Below are 24,745 nucleotides of genomic sequence, written 5' to 3'. Positions count from 1 at the left end.
ATTTAGGTAAAAACATACAGAATCTCACTTAGGATTACGGCAAAATCATCATCTCTGTTGCATCGTCTGTATAAAATATGCGTAGTTTACTCTCAAATGTTCCTGTGTTGTTTTTAAGCATGACCTGATCATATGATGCAAAAGGCTCTTAAGCTGTGAATGGTAGAGGTGATCTTTTTTTGCAGTGTTCTACCTCAGGTTTCGCTCCATTAACAATCACAGTGAGAGTCATAAAACAAGCTTTGTGTTCAGCATGCCAGCTCAGCTCACCCGAGTATGCATGCGCCCAGTATATCGACCATTCTATTGAGTCATTAAAGAGTGGAGTCACCTCAAGGGCCGCGTCTGGGTTGTGTGTATGTGTGTGTGTGTAACGGGGGGGATAAAAAATTTGTGCAATGGCAGTGTGTAGCTATACAGAGATAGTATCTGGGGGGGTTTATTTGCCTGTGTATATTTTGTGTTAGTCAGCGCGATAACTTCTTCGATAAGGCTAAATGGACTGTTTGTCTCTTATGTTATCGCAGTCACATCAAGAAGGGACACACATACTGTGCTACACTCACTTGCACACACTCGCGACAAAAGCCAGACAAAACACAGACACGCACATTCAAAGAAGAGATTCCAGATAGTGTGAAATATTTGGGCAGCCGGCCCAGGAAATTAATCGGTTGCACAAGTAAGATTTTTATTTGATGAAAGCAAGATAGAGTAATGCACAGAGCCAAAATTCAAACATGGTCTCATTGACTTAATGTAGAAGCATTTTACACAATATGTTTACCATTAAGGATTTTAAAGTGGCAAAAAGGATACTTTTCAGTAGCAGATGTTTTTCCCAACAATATCAGCTCCTGGCAACATGATGAATATGTGCCTCTAGAAGTGAAGAGGCCAGATTGAGGTGCTATTGGATATTCTGTAATGAAATTGGGTGCATATATTCATGGTACCCCAAAGATAAATGTATATGACTTTGATGATCCCCAGACTTTTCTTTTTGGCTCCAAATGAAATGTCACAATCAGATTTGGATGGATAACTATAATAATTTGTGAAATTTGGTGACTTTTCTTCTGGTGCCATCGTCAAGTTGTTGCAACAGTTTATCTTGATTTGATTTGATTCATTCATGCAATAAAGTAGGAGAGTATACCGAAAAGCTGCAGAATCTTACATCAATAAACCTTTAAAAAACATAGAACACAAAAAAGAACACTTTTCACATGGAAATAAAAACAGATGAGAAAAATCTGTTTACAACATTGCTAAAAAAAAAAAAAAGTGAGTGGGCCTCAGATTGTTGTTGAGAATTTGCTGGGCTTGGACTCTTAAAACATGTTTAAAAAAAGATGATAAATTGATGATAAAGTTTAAAAGGTTACGTTACACCTCATCGTCTGCTTCAAAACTGTCTTTTAAGACACTTGATTGAACTGTATTAATGCTGTATGCAGAGTTGAGTTTTATCAGTCTGTTTGTATTGGACCAAAAACCGTTCCCCTAACTTTAGACAAGTGTTATAGACCCAGCAACACTTGGGCGGAGGGCACATATACCCCTCTCCCTATGCTTCATACATCCCACCATTCATCTCCTCTCCTCTCCTCTCCAGCATCTTAAAAACTTCAACTAAGACAAACTAGGTGACTGCACAAATTCCACTAGTGATGCAATCTGCCTCCTCCGGTCCTGTATGAATCACTGCACAAAACAGATGTAAAACACACACACACACTCACATGTAAAGTAGGCTACTGGCACACAGTAACACACATTCATGAAGAAATATGGAAATCCCACTGATTTTTGTCTGTAAGTGCAGCTGTGTTTTCACACGAGCACTGTACAGAGAGAAGAGATATCAGATGAAATGAGACATCGTTTCTTCATCCTGAAGAGCTCGAGTTGAGTGGAAGATTGTACTTGTGATTAACTAAGGCGCCTCATCTAGATGACTAACTGTTAACCTTCATATTACCTGTGCTAATGTGTTTGTGTGTGTGTGGCCTGCACATCTGTGTGTGGGAATTAGGGCAGGGTGATGATATACTCAACACTCCAAATGAATAATTCTAAACAAAGTGCGATTAAAAACGAACACTATTATTTATTTAAAATTATGTGTAAAGAGTTTAATGCTTGGCAGTGCAACAGGTCACTGCATTCAACAGACATTTTATACATTTATCATCTTGAACAGATGTTGTCATAACAAAGATATTCTTATTAACATTGAAATATGGATTTCAAGCCCTCTTTGGAATGGGTGGACCTGGTTGGAGGCCAACCAACTTTCAGCAACTTGAGGAGAGAAATGCACAGTTTTGGACAGTTTGTCACATATCTGCAGGAAAAAGACTGAACCAGCTCTTTCCAGTCCACTGTTTTTAACCTTTGTGTCGTCCTCCCGGGTCAAATTGACCCCGTCTGTTTTGACTGTTCCTTCTTTCCTCCCTTCCTTCATTCCTTCCTTCCTTCCCTCCATCCTTCCCTCCTTCCTTCATTCCTCCCTCCTTCCTTCCATCCTCCCTCCTTTACTTCCTTCTTCCTCCCTTCCTTCCTTCTGTCCTTCCTTTCCTTCCTCCGTCCTTCCTTTCCTTCCCTCCTTCTATTCTTCCTTCCTCCCTTCCTCTTTTCCTTTCTCCCTCCCTCCCTCCTTCCTTCTTTCCTCCGTCCTTCCTTTCCTTCCTCCCTTCCTTCTTTACTTTCCTCCCTGCCTTCCTTCCTCCCTCTTTCCTTCCTTTCTTCCTTCCCTCCTTCCTTCTTCCCTACTTTCCTTCCTTCTTCCCTTCCTTCCTACCTCCCTACTTTCCTTCCTTCCTTCTTCCCTACTTTCCTTCCTTCTTCCCTTCCTTCCTTCCTTCCTCCCTCCCTACTTTCCTTCCTTCTTCCTCCCTTCCTTCCTTGACTCAAGGACAACAGGAGGGTTAAAGGGCTCCCTCGGGTCTTAAAGATGTTCCCCATAGTGATAGATAACACCACTCGAATGATTTGGTCCAACATTTTTAAGGATTCTGCTTCATATCAGGCTCTTGCTATGAATCTAACCCAGGGGAGGCTGTATTTATTTGATCATGAGCATTATGTACTCTCAGACTTGTTTTTACTCCCTGTGCCCCATGTCTGGATAATTAAAAAAACAAAAAAAACAGTTGACTTGTCCGACGTCCAGATATTAGACACCGCCGTGTTTGAGCTGTAGTGTGTCCGCGCTGATCAAATATTCCATTACTCTGCCAGCTCCCCCGCATGTAATAGAGTGGACCAGATCCATTTCCAAACAGTATTAGACTCTCAACGCTCCCACTCTCTCGCAACAGTATCCAAATAATTACCTCCTCCTTACATCTGCTCACAGCGGCTAGCTACAGTCTTGGCCACTCCTGTGACATCTAATGTGTACACAGGGCTGATAGAAATGATTATTGTCCATCTGTTATAGCTCAAATAACAATGTTGCTTTGCATCATTTCTCTTTTTTTCATTTTTATGATCATGTGATGCTTCGTTTCAAGTGAGATTTCGTGGGAGGCTGCTGTTTCTTGGAACCGACCTGAGTCGTGTTTGTTGTGTATTCGTGCGTGCATGAGGAGAGGCTGATATACACGGGGGACAGGATGTTTTATTGATCTTCATGTATGAATTTTGCAGCCATGCTCAAAGGGTCAAAGGTCAAGGTCCATTTTAAACAAAGGATTACTTTCAGTGTTATTTATTTAAACAAATGGATATCCGGTTTTTAAAAAATAGCACACAAGAGGAATATTTACTAATGATCACCCTGGGTGTCTACAAAGTAAAGCTGCACTCAAATACACAGTGGCAACCACACAAAACCTCTTCATTAATGTCAACTAGGGCAATGTGCTGACACAGCAGACTCCCAACACAGAGGTTGGGCCGTTCAATAAAAAAGGTGAACCTGACTCAACTTACAGCAATATAATGCATTTGCCAACTCAAACTCACAGTTCAAACTGCACTTCCTTGATAACTTATTATCTCCCAGGTCCCTGTTGTTTGACACTGATATGACAGTGTTATTTTGGGTCTAAGGTGAACCACAATGGTTTTGTACCCTGCAGCACTGAGAGGCATTGTGGTATTACCAGTGTCATGAGTCAACTTTGAAAAAAAAGAAAGAAAAGAAATCACACATAAATAAAGCTGCTTTTAGTTAGTTAGTTAATTAATGAAAATGTATTTGATGTGTACAAACAAAACAAAACAAAAGTATAACCTATCTTGTTGTTGGAGGTCTGGGAGGTTAACTGAAAAACCACCTAAGTAGGTTGAGGTCTAAAATGCCCAAGAGCAGGTACTTTCCTCTCCAGCCCCGCCCACCAGCTCCTGAGCCAGGAAGCTAAAGCAACCTCCAAAGCAAAAGGTAACATGTCACAGATGTCAGTCATTTGTGTGTCGGTAAGCTACGCCAAACTGTCAACAGCAGTGTCTTTTAGGGCAAAAAACAAACAAAAAAAGGACCAGAAATGCACAACAGGTGTTGCTCCATGACGGCATTCAGGTCGGTTTGTATTTCTGAGCTCATGATTTATGTGAGTGTACATGACAATGCATTTTGGCCGTGCAGTCCGTAAACATGGCTTCATTTACTGCCAGTTGGCCTCCTTCCTCACTCAGCTGGTTTCCTCTTCTTTTAATGAGGAAGACTTGTGTCCTGACGTGGGAGGCGGTGATGTCACGTCAACAGGCCTGTTCGATTAGCTCGAGCACAGGGGAAGTTCCACTGTTCCACTGAGCTCCGTTGGTCTTCCTAGACACAAACAGACACATTTCTCCTTTTTCACCACCTCTGCTCCCGGGTGCACTTTGGTCCATCCATCTCCTCCTCCTCCTCCTCCTCCTCCTCCTCCTCCTCCTCCTCCTCCTCCTCTCTCTCTCTGTACCCTTCCCTCTGACTCAGACACATCTTCTCTCATCTGTATCTGACAGTAAAAGCTGACACACTTTAGCTGGTTTTCAAAACTGAATACATGAGGAAATTCCCTTATGGGTGTTATCGTTGATTCGGCAATATGGAAACCTTTAGAGAAGCCAGCCAGCTTGTAATTCAAGCTGGCAAACGCATCAGAAAAACGCCTCAAGGACGTTTGTAATAATGGCTGATCTCATGATTAATGATTGTCCTTGAGGACGGTTTGTTTGTGATATGATTTACCAAACATACTGTGCATTAGCTAAACTCGTGGCCTGGCGTGTTAATTAATTTACAGATAGACGGATCGCGGTAGAGTTGATTGTTTCACCTCGCCCTCAGCTTGTAGAAACAGCTTTATCAGCGCCGTGTGGGGGGCTGTAAGGTCTTTTCTGTGGCGTAGCAGTAGTTTACTACTGGCAATTTTAATTCTGTTCTGCAGGGAATGCTCTACATCATACTACAGAGATGTATAAGTCCTCTGGCCTGTTTCTCTATCTCTGCCTCTTTTATTTTATTTCATTTCAGAAAATATCTTTTGATTTATACATGGACCCCTCACCTCGTGAATCCCCTCAGACAGGCTTAGGTGATTAGTGCCTGGAAGGGGAAGTGTGGAAACAGATCGATAAAAGTTTAGGCGGAATAATACTTCCCAGTGAGTTCTTTGCCTCACACAGGCTCATCCTTTGATGCCTCAAACCTGAGCGGTGTATACTAACATCTTATAGCAGTAACCCTTCCCAGAATAATCATCTTTATAAATGATATGGCTCTAATCTGCTTTCAAATAACTGCTAGTCCTGGTTTTCTTAGGTCACCGCACCCTCCGCTGCCACTTCCATCCGAAGCGCTCCACTCTGTTATTCAGCAGCTTAGTAGATGCCCCTCCCTGCAACCCACTCTCCTCTTTTTTTTTCTTTTTTTTTGCCATCTGCTTTGAAATTAATGGGCATGTTGGAAAGTAGGCTAAATCCAGAGTGACAGCTTTTTCTCCCTCCTATTTTTAAAGAGGTGCTGCAGGCAGCGTCCAACTGCGTGGGAGACAGAGAAGAGAGAGCTGGTTTATCAAGCTGCTTCTGCCTGTTAGATGTTCTCACCTCTGCCCTCTGGGAAGCTCCCTGAAACCATAGCTCACAGCAACACTTAACTGTCGGCGACCGGCTGCGTTGCTCTTTCGGTGATCCTTCAAGTCGTCGGCCATGTTGCTTTCACGGCCCGGTTATCGTACTAGGGTGAACGGTTCGCTTCATTCAGCCAACAGTCGGTCCCTCGAGGCCGCTGTAGAGTTTTGTTTGTGATTATTTAGAAATCGAAATGAAATAATTTTGGCAGAGCAACAAAAAAAATCGAGGAAGTTGTGCTAAAATGTGCGAGCATTTACTATTTTTTCAATAACTTCCTGACGATCACAATATATCATCAGTGAGAGTCATACTGAAAGGAACTGGAATTTCTTCATACCGTGAGAATGCCCTGTTTATGGGCTTTTGTGTTTGAGGCAGCGAGGCTGTGTGGCCAGGAAGCTGAATATGCCTCTATGTTTAGCCTCATTTTATTTTGTTTGCCCGTAATTAAGCCTGTAAGGTAACCTTATTACTTCTAACCATGATGGTGAGACTTCAATCAACTCAATATAACAAACGGTTAGATTTGGAAAGGGTTGAGTTTTGGTAAGTTGGTCAAAGCTCAGTTTGATGCCTGCCTGGGAAGACAAATTCAGGGCTAAAAAAGGCCCAAACTCTGAGGATGGATTTTTATTCAACTTTGGCTTGTAAAATTGTTTAGGAATCGGTTCATTTTATTCAGAAAATTGGCAACATTTTTTGCTGTTTAATCATTTCTGTGGACTTGGAGGCTTAAAAAAAATGCAAGATCTCACAAATATTTGTGAATTACTGGACAGTCTGAATCACGTCCAATCCCAGAATTTCCTCTACTCAACTTGTTGTTTTTTCTTGTTTAATTTCTGTTTTCACTCTTGATTAATCCATGTAGTCTCATCTGAAGCAGTGTTCCACATGCAGAGACTGTGTTAACATTACATTCTCATTAGTAATTAAGCATGTTTGATTAGAAATATGTTCCTTTGCAGGCCCTCAATATGAAGTGAACACGACTCGGCTGAAAAAGAAAGATTCCTCATGTGCTCTTAGAGCCTAACCGAATGTTTTATAGCATTAAATACAATATGAAGCGCTCCCTGAAGATACGGTACAAGACATATCTTTTGAATATCTAAAAACAGTACATGTGTTCTAAGCCTTATCTCTGATGTAGAAATAGGAGAATAACCCTGCTCCCTTTGTGGGTTTCTGTACACTGCTGCCATGTTGTTGATCGCAGACATGGTACGTGGGCTAAAACCTCCAATTATAGAACAGGCAGAGTGTTACATCTGAAAGGCATAAGCGGCAACATATGGGCGCACATACACTCTTACTCTCTCTCTCCCTCTCTCCCACACACACACACACACCCACACAGAGCATATACACATATTCTTTCCATGCTTGAAGCTCAGGGCTGTGATCTCTCCGAAGGTTTCCTCCTGTGGCCCCGTGTGCCAGACTGTCTGGAGAACTGTGGAGGGGGCTGGCGTTGCTTCGCCTGCTGGATGAAAAAGCCAGTAACGTTTGCTTCCTGTGGCACAGCAACCAGCATCTCCTCTTCTCCTCCATCCCCTCCCCTCCTGCCTCCATCTCCCACCTCTCCTACTCCTCCTCCTCCTTTACTCAAGGAGGATTACCAGCAGAAACTGGACTTTTGATCCTTGCCTCGCTCTCCACTGTCGCTGTATCCATCGGACAAGGCTCTTTGTATCTCTTTCTCCCCCAGACTTTTCGATATTTCTCGCTCAGTCTTTTTTCTAAGCTCTCCTGCTGTCTGCTATTTGATGTCTAAGATTTAGCTGTAGTCTACCTTGGAGCAAGCAGGACAGCTGGGTCACACATATGTGAGAAGTTAATTCAATTTTTGCCAGGAATGGGGCTGAGAAGATCATAGAGACAGGTGTGGGTAATTTATGACTGCTTCCTCAGATCATGTAGAAGGAGCGATGTAAATGGATAATTAACTGTCACGAAGATGAGCGGTTTTCACATCCAATATTCCCTCTACATTTTTGTATAATGCTCATCAATACACAAAAACATACACTTCACCCTCCCATACCTCCTCCACTCAGGTGTTTTCTCTTTTTCTCTTCTCCGCTGTGACAATGCCTTTATCTCAACAGTGATTAATTGCGAGGGACAGCGCCAACAAGCTCTCCGATGTCATTTGCAGAGGAAGTCTAAACAGGAAGTATTCTCCTGATACATAAATGCTGTTGACTGTGGGTGACAAGGTCCGAAAGGGTTGTGACAACGCGATGCAGTGTGACAGAGGACGCTAGTCACTGACCTCAAGCTGTCACGCTAAAGTGTAAACATAGCTGCCTCATTTAGACCAGAATCTTGTCGTATTTCAGTCGAGGGAAGCGGCCAAAAAACAGAAAGGTAGGCCCCAATTACTGAGTTGAAAACAGACCAGCTTACTGTGAGTCATTTGTACTGACAAACGTCACATCACTGTAAAGCGCACTGGAGTGTTCATTCAAACTATCCAGGTCACAGATGCCAAGTATTCGTTGTAGATGTGTATTTTTGCAATGTGTAAAGGAACTGTTAGTATTCATATGATCAGACATGTACAGATGCAGATTAGAAAACAGTACCTTCTTCTACAAAATCCCTTTTATGATTTATCCAAGAAGCTAAAGTTATCAAGGTAATCTAGACAGTTGTTCAATAACTCAGCTTAAAAGAAATAAAATAGTCTAGGATTCACAAAATGTTCTTATCTAAACCAGGAAAAATCTGGTCAGATGTTTGATGTCAGCTTTTAGTAGTTTACTTTTATTCAATTTGAACACTTTTCAGTCTGTACCAAAGAAAGTATTGAGGTTCAATACCTGGCACTAGCCCTGATGTATAAGAATAAAGACAGAAGGCTACAATGCCATCACGTGAAGCGATACGTCATGTCCACCAATGAGTCCAAATCATCATCTGTTGATTACTTTAACACATGATGTGGTTTCGATGAGTTTTAGTTTGAGTAATTAATGGAATATCAGTCACTGCTATGGTTACCCACAGTTTGATGTAACTACTGGGCTGATTTATTCTAAATCAGCCCAGTAGTGGAGTGTTGACGTGATCGGTGTTTGAGGTGTTGTGTTATGATTGCACAGACACCTTCCAGCCAATCAGAAACTAGTATTGCCCTGGTCATTGTGTAAACAGTATCAATCTACATTGGCTGCAGCAGAAACATGAGATACCTCTTGGCCGATGTACAGGCAGCTGTTTCTAATATTTAACTGTTGTGTGCAATCACTGCATTATCACAATGTGCAGTGTGTGCAAACATGACTTGTTAGAAAGCCTGACCAGAGTGGCTAGGAAGCTTGTAGAGACTTGTTCAGTGACTAATTAACAAAAAGAAATGTGTCTCACAAAAGAGATAAATGGAAGAAAATTAAACTTAACTGGCTTAACTCGGGATAACTCAAACATAGGCCTAATAACATGATCCTAAACCAATTATCTCACTCCTTAAATAGGCCCTCCAATCGTATCATACCTACCATTCTGACCTCTGTACCCAAAAGAAAAGTGCCTCACAAAAGAAATGAATAGAAGAAAAATCAAACTTAACTCAGGATAACGCAAACTTAGGCGTTCAATCACATGATCCTAAACCAACTTTTCCTTAAATAGGTTCTTCATTGTTTCTCATCAGAACCATATTTATTGCAGCTGTGTCTTATTACCCCCTTTATACCAACTGGCATATGGGTCAATGACGTATAAGGATTTAGAACAACTCAATTGTAGAATAATAAAAACAAGCATATCTAATGCAGTAGTTCAAACATTCAGAATGTTGTGTACCTGAAGCTCCATATTATACATTTGAAATTAAGTGATTTTAGTGGGTTTTTCAAGATTAATTGGCACTGGCCTTTAAAAAGAGTCATGTGGTACGACCACGATTCATCTTGAAATAAATTAATTTACTTAACACGCTTCACATCTTTTTTTTTTACAAGTTTTCAGTAATATAAAGTGTTTGGAAACAAAGTATTTGCATTTTAAAAAAAAATCTTTGTAAATGATGGTCTTTTATTTCGAGATGAATCATGGTCGCACCAAATGACTTTTTTTTCAGGCCAGTGCCAATTAATCTTGAAAAACCACCACTAAAATCACTTTCAAATTATAATATGAATTGTCAGGTACACAACATTCTGAATGTTTGAACTACTGCATTAGATAAGCTTGTTTTTATTATTTAAAATTGAGTTGTTGAAAATCCTTATACGTCATTGACCCATATACCAATATCACTTGTATCAGTTAACATTGTTTACACAAAACACATTATCCACAACATAATCCACATTACAAGCCTAAACAAGTACATATAAATACTAAACCAAACATTGTACTTAGTAAAAAAAAAAAAATCCTCCCATATTTGGTCTAATCCATGACAACTTTAGTGATGTAAGTGAAAGTTTAAAGGCAGGAAGAGTCCCCCTTTTCCCCCTTGAAAGCACAATTGATATGATAAGTAACAAGCTAATTGTTAACTCAAGAAACTCAGGACTCAAATGAATAAATGTGAGCTTAAATACTTGTTTGTCTTGACTTAAACCATAAATTCAGGTGTAAACACAAATAAAACCTAGCACAGTTTATGCAAGCAATGCTACAAACTGAAGATATATTGGCTAAATGAACAAGTATGGAAAGAAACACAAAGTGTAATTGGGACATAATGGTGTAGTCTAATGGTGTAGTCTCTGTGTGTTTGTTGTTCAGGCAGCTTCTCGTGGAACTAAACTGTACAGCTCAGTGTGTGGTTTCACATTGCATTCACTCTGGCTGGGTGCCGAGTGGAAAGCTCTCTACTGTCCAGTGCACCGCTGAGTGGAAGCGAACTGTATCTCACAGTATCCACTCACAGTCCAATCACTTAATCCGTAAATTGGCCGATTGCTGTATTGTGTGTCGCAGCAAAGCCGTGTGATAATTGAATGATTGTTTATCCAAGCTGTGGGTATGATGAGGGCTAGTTGGGTGATTAACAGGCTGTTCTCTGTGTTAATAGCATTATTCACCTTGGAGATGATGGCAGACATCAAGAGAGCACAGAGCTGCATCTCGCTGTGTACCTGATCGCCTCCTTAAACAAAGGACTGACAAACATCCTGACCTAACACTGCTTTCTGCTTTCTTTATTGTTATCATTTCAAGAAGACTTTGTTGTTTACTTCTGTGAATAGACAGTACAGTATCAAGTGCCAGCGGTGGAAGACATAATCAGATCCTTTATGTTGCCAGGTTGCCACCAATGATTATTTTCATTTCCAATTAAACTGGATTACTAGCTCCACATAAAATAGCAAAAAAAAAAAACATACATCACAATTTCCCTAAACCCAAGGTGGCATCTTCAAATTGATTGTTTTGTCCAACCACAAGTCTGAAAGTCACCCATTATAAAAATGCTGTTCTGTTCTGTATTTCAAAAATTATATATTAATGAATGAATTAATTGTTTCATCCCGAGTAGCAATACACCAGTGTGTAACTTTTCATCCACAAGTATGGATGTGTTACGTACTTAAACCTAACAAAAGTAGAGGTGCTTAGTATGAAGGATGCCCCATTAAGAATGTTCAATTATTGATTAACCAGTGTTGGTTTAGCTGCTGTAAACTGTTGGATATAGTTAAATCTATGCTATTTTATGGGCTTATAATATGTTTAATATACAAAACATCAAGGTCACCATCATGTCTCACATATAGACTGAATGTGTAGCCAGAAATTCACTATCTTATTGTGTAGTGTTGTAAGTTTGAAATAATACCTAGTTAAAGTTCATTATGCTCACAACGTTTTCAGAGGTGATAGGAAGACTATCATCTAAACAATCTCAGAAACAGGTCAGCAACAGAGGCGTCCTATATTTTCAGGGTTTGAATTAAACAACAGGATTTATCCACATCAGATTTTTCGTGTCAACTCTTTCATGTGCCAGCACAGTTTGGTTTGGAGCCACAGACGCATCACCCCTTTTGATTAAGCTGTGTATTATGAAGTGTTAAGTGAGCTCTAATGTTATTGTAACTCTGCTGTGTCAGAACACGCAGATCTGCTCAGATGTCAATTCCTCGTTAGTTGTTCTGCCACATGTGTGTGAGCCCCGAGCTAACACAGCTATTCCGACGATTATTTGAATCTGTGAGGCTTAATGAGCTGTGAACGTGTCTGTTAGGATCCGTGTGTATGTAACGTTTAACTTTAATATGTGCAATGCTTTGTTTTGCGAGGAAAAGAAGTGAAAAGGTGAAACTCATCTCACAGGGGGCCTAAATCACCAAAATGAGCCTTAAGCTGTGAGGGGAAGCTCACCAACAGAAAAGATAAATGCAGTTTCCCTCTCCTCGCTCTGTCATAAATTACCTGGCCATTGATCCATGGGTGTCTGGGATTCTCTGCGGACCTCCTTCTCACATTCATCAAGCCATGAGTCTGCATCTAAGCCCGAGTGGAAATGCCTCAGACACACACTCGTCTCCTGAATCGCCACAGCATGGCCTGTTGCTTGGATACAACACAGATGCGTATTTATATGAAGAGAGGATTGAACCTGGAGGGCTGCATTACGTGCCGAGATGTTTTGTAGCATCAGATTTTAGATTTTATATAGCTTGAGTGTTTTTCAGACCTGGAGTAAAATTGTTTAAACAACAGACACATCAAGGAGAAAGAAAAACAATCTACACAACATCCTCTATCTAGATAGACAGATTATTTTAGGCTCCTGTGATAATCTTAAGACTGAAACACAGGACAGAATGTTGACGTGCAGATGGAGACGGAGCCAGTCATGCAAAGGTGAAGCCTGGATTGCACAAAACAAAAAACAGCAGAAACAAAAGGAAATCCTGCGTGATGTTTTTTTCAGAGGAGAGAAGCTTTATGAATTATTACTTGTCCACGGAGAAAGAAGAAAGAGAGAGAGGGAGAGAGAAAACATATTTAAGGTCAGAGAAAATAGAGAAATCAGGTCAGGTAGAATTAAGATGATAATAGTGGATGCTTTTTGTTTGCTTTTGTCTTCTAACTCACCCTTTCTTCCTCTTTGCATTAACACAAAGAGGAATACAATAAGTTTCGACCAGTTTTACATAACTGACTGTTAATGATTGCATAGTCGGGACTGATCTAATTTCAGGGTGATACATTAGATCTAAATGTTTCAGAGACTTGGGAGTTTCAAGCAAATTGATACTTGAGTAGGGCTTGATATCAAATGTCAATACTTTGTGACTTCTTCTAGAAATTGATCTGCATTACATTGATTAGCTGAGACGATGTTTTCCATTGTAAGGCAGTACCAAAACTTATTGTAGTAGCCTACCCTTTTTGGGATAAGAAAAGGAGGAAGGAACAAAAAAACAAGGAATGGAGGAAAACTTAAATGGCACTAGACGTCATATAAAACATAAAAGTCATCATACTTTTCTCCAGTATTGATATATTAACCAGTTTATCTGGTGAGTTATTCAGGAAGTCAAATTGAACCTGACATTTCCGCCTTTCATTCTGCAGTGTTCAGAATTGTAGTAAAAATCGGACTGACTGAATGCTTTGTCAAATAAATCTGTATTTATCAGTCGTATAAAACAAAATCTAATGATGTGACTAATATAACAGATGATAAATATACTGTTCAGCACTACTCTACTGGCTGACATTTGAAAGCACAAGTTGAAAAAGTAGCCCCCTTCCTCTTTTTCTCTCCATTTTATCCATGAGAGCAGATTCTTTGTTCCTAGCGGTGGTCGTTTCCGCTTCAGTAGCAAGAGGAAAGAGCAATACCTTGAAGACATATCGCTCCTCTTTCTTTTCACTGTTCTGTTTCACTCACTCTACACCCTCCACCCCCACCCTACCCCACGCAAAAGCTTTTCTTTCCCAGGAAAGGGTCTCCTCCTTTTTAAGTTTCACATTCAGGTCCACTGCTTCTCCATTCTCACGAATGACCTCATATGTGTCCGTGTGGGTGTCGTGTGTAGATGTGTGTAGATGTGTGGTGGGTGCGTTACTGATGGCACGTTTTCTCCCCTCCATGCTGTGTTATCCTTATCTCAGGCTGCACGCAATTAGAGTGCGTGCATGTGTTTTTATGAGTGGCCGGCGTAAAGGTGAACGGAGACTTTATTTAATTATGTAGTCGCGCTCTACATTAGCGGTGACTTTTCTCCCTCCAGAGTCTACGCTCTGAAAAGAATTATCTTCTTTTGTAATGGAGATTAACCTCACTAAAAACTGTACTTAGCCTTTGTAACTTCCATATTTTAACATGAGCCACGTGGAACCGACTAACGAAGCAGTTCCGCCTCATCTGCCGAGGGTTCGAACAAGATTTAAAACTGTGGTCAATCCATGCCTGCTTACAGGCTTTTAGGGGGTAATAGGATAAGATTAACACATTTGCATATTATTGCGATGAATTATTCATGTGGCGTCCTCTAATTAGCAGGAGCAGGGCCTTTCTCCTCGCTGGCTTTAACATCTGGGTGACCTGGAAGTAGAGAGTGGGAGCCCCAGCGCTCATTAATCCCCTCTGGGTGTCACCTGGCACATGCCACCCTAAACATTTCGTAACATGGTACAAAAGCCCAAACACATTATTGCACATTGTGTTCAAGCGTATCTTTATCCACTCTCAGCTTGTGTGCAGCCCTGGAGACTCAGACGTTCATCAAAGTAGGTATCAATATCAAATACAGGAAATCAAAGATCAGAGACAAGGAAATCCGCGCTCCTGGAAAACATCTGGATTGATCCACGTTGCACGTCTTAAATGGAATAGATACAACTTGTCAGATTGACAGGAATGACTGTTTCATCCATACATGCATCGGTTTGCACCTGTTGGCGACTTGTGGGACACAAAATCAAAGCTCAAGATTAGAAGTGGGCTCAATATGTACATCAGACTGCTTTGAAGGTCTGGTAGTCCATATTTTCAAGGTCTCCGCTGTATGCATTGCTGTGCTTCGCTTTGAACGAAAAGAGAAGAGTTATCTGTCAATACTCGTTTTTCATGTTCTTATCAATGTAACTTTCCACGCACTAGAATGCATAAGTGCTACAAAGTCCTAGCATACAACAACAGGGCACAACAGTGGGTCGTAAAAGGTTAAGATGCTTTTCAAGAGTGGAAACGAGACATCGTCAGACGTGTTTAATGGGCGTCTCCCTCACTGTAGACTGAAGCATTTGGTTTATTTGGAAAGGCTTATCACTGCCAGGCATAAATCTCTCCTTACCAGAAAGCAATCAACACCTCCGACTGTGGGATCATTAACTGAGCCCTGAGTTTACGAGATCCATCATCACCTATACCTGGCATTTGTGTGTGCTGTAGTGTAGGCATGTACGTGTTTGTGTGTGTGTAGATTGTCGGAAACAGCTCAGCCAGCCTTTTCTTGCGGTCATGTCTGCTCCCGTGGAGAGGAGACCGTCTTGTTGCTGCTCTCTCACCTGCTGAGATCTCGCTTCCTGTTGTTCTGAGTGACTCACCGGCCTAGACACAACATGAGGATATTTTGTGTACTTGTGTGTGTGTGTGTGACTGAATGAGTCTGCGGCTGCCTCACAGTGCTCAGACAGGCATCAGTCTCTTTCATTGACTCCAATCTTCTGACTGGCTGTCTGAGTATCTGATCATACATCTGACTCACATCTTGTGCGCTGTTTAAAATTCTCCTCTCCTCTCTTAGATGATTTCTAAATGTAATATAGACACAAGTGGCAATGATCGGAGTCAAATTGTGAACATATAACATTTTTAGAGCAGAGGACCAGATGCAGATGAGTGATTAAAATGATGAAAAAATGTTGACTCTAGGCCAAGCTGATTTAGAGATTAATGTAAAAACATAAATGTGATTATTACAGCATCACCCCAAGGTCAGTCAGTGTCATTATATGTGCCATACTAATGGGTGGAATTTGCAGCCCACCTGTCAATTTGGAGTTTTTCCAGGTCTAACACTTTTAGCAGAGAAAAATTAATATATATATATAATAAAAAAACATTAATAAAAAGACATTTGCACAGGGTCAATAGGCAACCTTTAACTTAACATGACCTCAATGAGTACTTGAAATTGCTATATTGTTGGCAAGAGAACCAAACCATGGACCTTTACATATGACAGAAGGTGGCTTACTGCCTGTACCACTGGTTTCCATACAACTTGAGGCAATGACAAAACGTGCAAAACTGGGTTATTTTTGTCAAATATTTTGGTGAAATAAGTTCAAAAACTAGATGAAACAGAAATTGTGCTTACGGTACAAATTACAGCAAGCTATTGAATATCACAAGTATGGGGATGTATGTAAACATTTAAACCACAAGAGATCACAACACATGGACAGAAACCAGAGCACACACACACCGTTATGTCAGGCTGGATTCTAATGGGTGACCTTACTGTTCGTGGGTGGAATTAGCAAACCAGCTGCCAGTTTTTGGAGACTTTTGATCTTATAGTTTTAGCTGCATAAACACTTTTAGCAGAAGAATGAAGATGATGCAGATGATGATGATGACAATGGGAGGAGGCAGGAATGTGGATAGAGCAGTAACATTAACCCACAGTAGACTGCTCCTCACTGAGAGCTATAGTCACCTCCTTTGTTTGGATGGTGCTGCATACTTTTATTTTATCTGTTGTTTGACATTCTCATTACAGGTCAGCAAAAACCGACTCTAACCTCTCTTTTTCTTAATTATCTCTCTTCTCCAAAGAGCACCTGTAATGGTGTCATAATATTTCTCCCGCTACTGAAAAAAATGTACTTTCTAAAAACACAGAAAACATGCTCCTTTCTTTTTGTGACGATTTAATTATTATTATTTTTATTCCCAGAGGCAGTGAAAGCGGTTTCATTTCCTGAAGCAAATACAAACATTCTCCTATCTGCAACCTTATCCAGAGGCCACGCCTTAGCGCTGGTGAACATGTCTTGATTTGCAGAATTGTTTGGTCTGACCAGCTTGCTCTGCTCTTTGCTTTGTCCCATTATCCCGCTAGTGGCAGCAGGGTTAGGCATATGTTAGGAATCAGTTATGGATTACACTGCCTGATTTTCAAGGATAACACTGTAGGCGACTCCATGTGTTCCTAAACCTGTTGTTTCCTCTGTGTTAGTGTTGGATGTGTTAAAAGAACTTCACAGGCACATCATGCATTTTACATATCCTTCTACTTCTGAGCTTCACTGTGGTTTTGCCAGCATTGATTTTTTATTGTGCAAACAAACAATACCACACACCCTTTCCTTCAAACGGAGAGCAGCATGGCCCTACAGTTAAGACTCAAAGTGCGTCATATCTACGAATCGATCGCAGGTAATTGATCCAGCAAACATGTTTTGATCAGATCAGTTCTTATGATTTTTGAAACCGTTCCCTCTGGTTCCAGTCCAACACTTTCCATCCACACAAACAACTTCCTCCTCTTGTTGCTTCTCCTCAAACCCCCACCCGCTTTTCTCTGACACCAAAGAGCTGCGGTTTTCGGCAAAAACAACCCACTTTTTCCTCTTCCTCGAGCATCCACATCCGCACACATCCCGCGTCTTTGATTTGCTGTTGTTCAGGTTTTTTATGAGGAAGCTCTAATTTGTATCTCCTTAGATACGAGCATGTTGGGAGTGTGTGCAGATAAGGGCCACCCCCTCCCCAGAGGAATAATGCATTATTCTCTGTGTGTGATGTAGCGCAGTGATATGGTAGAAGGGGCTTGTCAAGGGGTGTGACAGGTCTTTGTTACCTGCCTCCTTTCCTCTCTGCACTCTCCTCTCTCTCTTTCTCTCTCTCCCCCCCACCTTCCTGACAACATGTCTCCCTCTTTTAAGAGTTGTTTGCTCTTGACTGAGAAGTGAAAATCAGAACTATCGCTTCAGTGGAGCACATGAGCCACCTTGTAAAAATAAAAAAAAACTCTTGCTGCCATACTGCAGCTGAGACCACCTACAGGCAATCTCTCTCTATCTTTTTAACTCACCCACATATACATCCCTCCTTTTTTCCTCATTGACTTTCTATCTGACCTTCCCCTTTTTTTTCTTCTCTCTCCTGAAGGGACTTATAATATATTTCTATTTATAAAAAAGCCTGAAGACACATATTTATAGCAAGGGTTTGATCTGATGAACAGTTGTGGGACTGAAAGTGTTGAGAGTCACAAGTATAGGAGCCTGTCAAGGTATTAAATGAGCCATAAGTGGTTAACATGTGTGTGTGCTCACAAATGTACACACAAGCGTGTTTGTGTATCTACAAGCATGTTTCTGGTCTGTGTGGGAAGACGCTCTTTATATACAAACCTCTCTCCTGCAACGTTCAGGTGAAAAAAGGATTGCACTTTTGCCTTACATACTGTTCAGGGTCTAATTTGACCCAGTGTTATATTTCAGACAAGAAAAGACAACCTAAAAAATGTTTCTTTTAGTCAGAAATTTAACCACCTTTCCATATATAAGCGTTTTTGTTGTCTCTCTGCTTTATTATGTTTAGAGATATGAGCGGATATTGTGAAATGCCAGAATATGAGCAGTATGTAAGGGTTAAAAGAGTTTTGCGCGACAGGTGCACACACACACACACACACACACACACACACACACACACACACACACACACACACACACACACACACACACACACACACACACACACACACACACACACAAAGAGTGAATAATGTCACTGCCAAAATTGAACAAACACCTGCGAGCTGTCTTCGCTTGCTATTGACTTTTATTGCCAAGTATTAGACGTAAAACTATAAGTGGGAAACAGCAATTACTGTGTTCTGGAGGAATGAGATGGTTTAAAACAATGTTGCAATAATGAGCCAATCTGAAATCATGACAATAATAAAGTTTCATCTCTTGCACTGAAGAAAAAAACCTATTATTTGATTTTACTTGTTAGGAATTAGGGCTTCTACTAACTAATATGTGTATAATAAATTAAAATATGGATTATTTTTAATGAATCTTTCAGTATATAGTTCCCAGAGACCAGGGTGACATATTTAGCTCGCTTATTTTCCATCATGGATTCAAGTTACAATGACATTACAGATATGAGCAGCAGGTTTAGAGACATGAGGAGTTAGAGTGTGTGTTGCAGACCAAAGTGAGTTAATACTGAATGGATTGTGTTGAGGGCAGATTCAGCCTTAGGAGATGACCACAGCCTGTTTATTCCCCAGGTGCACTCACACTCCCCACTCCACAAGAAATGGAAGATCATAGCAATTCTCTCTCTCCTACCCCTGGCTCTCTTATCACCAAACATACATTAGAATGTCAGACACACACACACACACACCCCACACACATGATCCATATCTGCAGAGCCTCTCTCTCTCCTCTCTGGTCTCCTAACCACTCTCTATCTCTCTCTCTCTCTCTCTCTCTCTCTCTCTCTCTCTCTCTCTCTCTCTCTCTCTCTCTCTCTCTCTCTCTCTCTCTCTCTCTCTCTCTCTCTCTCTCTCTCTCTCTCTCTCTCTTTCTCTCTCTCTCTGCACGTGGTGGATTTGCAGGCACGATAACCTTCGCCGGCGAACCGCAAATGTCACTTGGGCTAGCCATCCAATCGCATTTCTCCTCACTGGCCGGTGTCGCTCTCTTATGGGGGCTCACACTTGTGACACCGGGGGCCGAACGGATGCGCTCACATGAATGAGAATGAGTCGGGGCTCTCAGGTGTGGCAAGAGGTGGGGGAGGAGGGGGGGACTGAAATACCAAAAAATATCAGGAAGCCATATCAGATGAAACTGCGTCTGAAAAACTAGCACAGTGTGTAACAGGGAGTGTTTATCTAAAGCGTGAAAGCTAATTAGCACCACGGGCTGATGCAGATGATCCCCTCTCATGGTCAAGCGGTAGCAACAAGGACGCCCTATGGCTCATCAAGCTGGGCTACACTTTAAAAATGAAAACACTGTGCACTTTTACGCCCGGGAGCGCAGCACCATTACTACACCTGAAATAAAAACTATACTGGTGTCGCCGCCGCCTCAGAGCGACGCTAACACGCCGAGGCCACCGTTTTGTTTTCCCTGTTTTTTTTTTTTTTTTACAGCGATTGATAGGACGCGGGTTGTCAGAGCTTTCAACAGAACAGGCAACCATTTTGTTCCTCACAGGCTCCCACACTCCAAATCTCTTTTGTGTTGTACACTCTTCCTCCACGGCCATCACTTCATATCACTATGGCGCAGAGAAATGAAAGGGAATATCTGAGCGGCATCTGGATTTGCATGCCAGGAAATGTGTTATACACACACACACACACACACACACACACACACACACACACACACACACACGCACACGCACACGCACACATAAAGAAAGGTGGGAGAGCGGCAAGCAGTTACGCCTTATCATTAATATTTCAATATTCCCGTGCACTTATTGCAGCCCTCAGGGTTTATTTGTGTGATGTGATATTTTAGGGACAAAGACCCCCCCCCTCCTCCTCCTCAATATTCGCTCAATATTCGTGAGCAGAGACTATTTTATTATTCAGCTTATTATAATCATTCTCGGCTGCTGCACTTCCCTCCCTTGCATAGGCTACCAGTCTCAAGTTCAAATATGCTTTATTTGCATGACTTGGCAGTAACCACTGGTGTAAAAGCAGATAGCGATTTGAAATAATCTAATGTCTAATATATTTTATGCATCATGCTTTAGTTTATAGGTACTAGGACCTGGTTTATCGCCGCACATTATATATATTAGTTTGAACCTTTGTAGATAACGAATACAGAGATTAATAAATGGATAAATGGAATGCTGTGCACTTTATTTTTGACTGTGAGTTGTAAACCGCTCTTAAATGTACTAATATATGTAATTACTGCTATTCTGTATCACCTTATCTTTAAATATCCTGAAAAGATATGCTTGTGCTCCTTTTTTTTAAATTTGAGAGATTTGTATTTTTTTCTCAGAGACATTTCACAGAACCAACAGACTCGTGGCCTGTGACATTTCAGTTTGAGGTTAGAGTATTAGTCCAACAGGCAGCCTTTACTTCGGGGGAAGGGGGCAGGTCTTTGCCGGTGGGCTTGTCTGAGGACACCTTGCCTGCGCTCTGATGGCAGGAGACAGGCTCCACCGTGGCTCCCCTTATCTGGATCAGAGAGGCAGCCCATCAGCCTCAGGGGCAGCAATCAAGCCCCCCCACCTTCCGCTCGCCTTCTGGTGCTGAATAATCGCTTCAGACACCAGGAGAGGTTGAAAATGAAGAGGCTGCCAATCATCACGCGGGAAATTAAGTACTTACAAAAATGCTGTCGTGGTTGTAGGGGATATTAAACAAAGTGGTGGAACATGCTCCCCCATGGGCAAATATTCTGTTTAATCACACTGTTAGAAACACTGCTTAGACTGTTACTGTCATTTCACTTTCAATAATCAGTTTTCTTCCTTCTTCTTTCTCTCTTTTGCAGTTCTTGTGTTTGAAGAACATCCGGACGTTTCTCAAGGTTTGCCACGACAAGTTCGGCCTGCGCAACAGCGAGCTGTTCGACCCTTTTGACCTCTTCGATGTGCGGGACTTCGGCAAGGTGAGTTTCTTAAAAAGCTACGCTCTACTTATCGGCTCTGAAATCGGGCCGCCCCCGAAGGCTACCTTCTGACTACGGCAGGTGCTCAGAGACATGATGCTGCTTGTGTCCCTGATACTGTCTTTCAGGATTTATGTCCTTCTGACGTCAGATAGAAACCAAAGATGTAGCATGTGTTTTTTTTACGACCCCTTTTCGTTGTTGACATACTGTAGTTTTATGACTCCCATTTACTTGAACAGGAAACAGTGTCCAAACTGTTGAGTAGTCCTCTATGTTTACCCATTTTCCCTTCAATACAAACTTTAATAAAAGTGTGTGTGCGTGTGTGAAAGAGTGCAGCTACTTTCCTGTGTGACCCGTTCGGCATTTAAAGGATGTTCCAGGCCAAATATGTCAGTTACATTAACTGCAATATGGAGTAGAGAGAGCTCAGATGAGCGCTCGGTCTAACACTTCGGGGTCAGCAATCTCATCTCATGTCACTGACTAGAGTTCATGTCCCCTCTGCTTTCTAACAGTCTGCTGTGAGAATACAGTATGAGTGTGTATGTGTCGGCTCAGCAATAAAGTGGCTGACTCACTCGTGCATCATATCAGCTTTATGGAGACTTTTTACAGGATATTTTAAGGGATTTTTACGGGTTGTCCACAAGATCTTTCTAAAGACAACAATCAAAATGTTCCTTGCCGAGGCAGCTGATTAGAGTTGTGGCCAGAATGTTAGCTGCTCCTGTCTTCGCACTCTTGGAAGGACAGAGTACAATCACTGCTTATTTACACAAACAGTGGAGGTGGTTCAGCGTTTGATCAGGATGCCTGGTGGATGCTTCGCTTTGGTCACGGTCTGGGCTCATTTCTTACCAAGTTGGATGTGCGCAACATAGACCCAGAAAACTCTAGGGGGATGGATCGCTTATCCCACCTGGCCTGGGAATGCATCGGGGTCACTAGAGAGACACATCTGTTGCCTCTGCCATCCAGACAGCTGGATAACTGGTGGAAAACAGACAGATGCACGGATGGGCTACGCATCCCTGTATTGTGTGTGTGTGTTTGTCATGTTGCTGAAAGCTCGTAGGAAATGAGCCGGGTGATAGGTGAGCGGGTTAAGGATTGGCTGCTAATCCATGATCAGCATAACCTGTTGTCCTCAAACTCGAGCTTCCGAAAGTGAATTGTTTCTCTCGGTTTCCTAATCTCTTCGACCGCGCTGTGTTGTTTGTGGAGGGAGGGGGATGAGAGGGTAGGGGGGGGCGGCTTCTTTCTATTTTAGCAGGCTGTCAAAACAAAGCAGAGTGGATGGTACAACGTCATTAAATTGATGATGATGGCTGATGGCGTCGCGTCAGGGTTGAGGCAACGGGAACGATAATACTGTAGCTTTTCAGCTGATTGAAGGAACATGCAGAATTCCAGTGGTGGGGAGATTATCTTCTGAAGAGGTGGTGGTGGGGAGGGGTGGGGGTCTGCATAAACTGCATTACCTCTCACTTTGATCAAGAGGATGTATTTGCGGAGAGTCATCTGCTCATTTATCGAAACATAACTAATCTAATTCAACGTATCTACTGTTCTTGCATCAGCCCTGAGAAGAGGAAGTGAAAAAAAAAGATGAGAGAGGAGAAAAAGGAGACAAGGACTCATTTGGCAGTTTGTAGATGAACCGCAAGACGACGTGTGAGAGTCAATGAGCTCTCAGTGAACGGTATTAAAACCCAACAGCAGTCAGAATCAATCACAGAGGCCCTCCATGTGTCAATTTGGAAATTGCTTTTGTATGGTCTCAGCGGTGGCAGCCTTGTCTCGCCATTGATTTTCCATTAAGGCCCAAACATCACATTATAATATATCGAATTGAGTAGATCCCTACTAATGTGGCATACATTTAAATAGTGAGAATGCCTCGTGAAGGAAATAGAAAAAGGATGTTTGTTTTTTTATTTCTGCGGTTCTGCTTCTTTCTATTGTTTCTCTTATCGCTCAATGTGCTTTTTTTCTCCTTTTTTTACCTCCACACAAAAGTTTCTTTGTGTGCCCATCTGATAGCTAACCTACATTCCATCATGTACTGTATATCATAGAACGGTATTATCCATCTCTTCTTTCCATATCATTTTGTCCTTTGTTTTCACATCGCACAAAGAAAAATGGAACGATTTAAGTTTTTTTTGTTGAAAAGTGAACCAGATCAGTCAGATCTTTCCACCTGAACGCTATTTAAAAACCCTTAAAAACTAATTTTGAAGAACGACTAAGATCAACATGTTGTAGATCCAAGAACAGCTGAGAAAACAAACCTACAAATGGAACTTATTCTTCATTTTTTCTTCCAGATGTGATTGTATTTTTTCTCTTGATTAAACCTGGATGCTTGCTTTCTGAATCTTCAGCTTTACCTTTTAGAGTGTAGAGTAGGTGTTTGGGTAGTGCTACAGTCACACAGCCACTTGAGATGCTACTTGTATGATCCATCTCCTGCAGACTCACTTCTACTGACAGCCTTAGCTTGAATTTATGCCCAGCTTCTCCCTCTTGCATTGTGACTGGAATACTATATTTACTCGAGATAGATTGAGCTGCCATAACGGTGGTTTAATCGGTTTGAAAATGACCTAACAGCAATTACAGGGAATAAAAAGGGAGAAACAGGAGATATTTCATCATGGAAGAAGAGGCGGAACTCTAAATATGTCTCTAGTGGCTCTCCTTTTTAAAAAAACAAGTGGGGTGTTTCCAAAGATGGAGCCTAAACTGTAGAGTTTTAATCTCACCTGGAAGAAGAAATAGAGGGAAGGGAGAGCAGCTGCCTCTATAAACATTAATCAGCCCCCTATCCACCTTTCATACCTCCACGGTCGCTGCCAGGGGCCCCAGAGTTCATCTCCCTTGGCCTCCGATCGCCTTCTCTTCCTCTAATGATGCCTTTTTTCCCGGGTCACAAGCAAATGGATGCAGGGGCCAACTGCACCCAAAGCTACCAAAACGAAAACCTAATTGCCCCTTTAAAACCACCCACATCTGTTTGTAACAGGGGCTAGCATTGAAACAAATGAAGCACCTC

The 24,745-nt window shown here is 41.6% G+C and overlaps 2 protein-coding genes across 7 annotated transcripts in view; one reads left to right on the top strand and one right to left on the bottom strand.

Moving 5' to 3' along the window:
- The window catches only part of LOC133994936 (leucine-rich repeat transmembrane neuronal protein 4-like), a 933,350-nt gene that overhangs the window by 595,783 nt on the left and 312,822 nt on the right, over window positions 1–24,745 (bottom strand). The gene's annotated exons all lie outside the window — the stretch shown is intronic.
- The window catches only part of vav2 (vav 2 guanine nucleotide exchange factor), a 187,890-nt gene that overhangs the window by 32,496 nt on the left and 130,649 nt on the right, over window positions 1–24,745 (top strand). For all 6 annotated transcript variants that reach the window (XM_062435263.1, XM_062435261.1, XM_062435259.1 and 3 more), the window contains exon 2: window positions 21,565–21,681. In XM_062435263.1, the coding sequence (XP_062291247.1) occupies window positions 21,565–21,681 (117 nt within the window). The remainder of the gene's footprint in view (window positions 1–21,564; window positions 21,682–24,745) is intronic.

The sequence above is a fragment of the Scomber scombrus genome, chromosome 15, assembly GCF_963691925.1.
Source record: "Scomber scombrus chromosome 15, fScoSco1.1, whole genome shotgun sequence".
In the NCBI taxonomy this organism is placed as follows: Eukaryota; Metazoa; Chordata; class Actinopteri; order Scombriformes; family Scombridae; genus Scomber; species Scomber scombrus.
The sequence above is the reverse complement of the archived record's forward strand: the minus strand, read 5'-3'. Positions and strand labels throughout refer to the sequence as shown.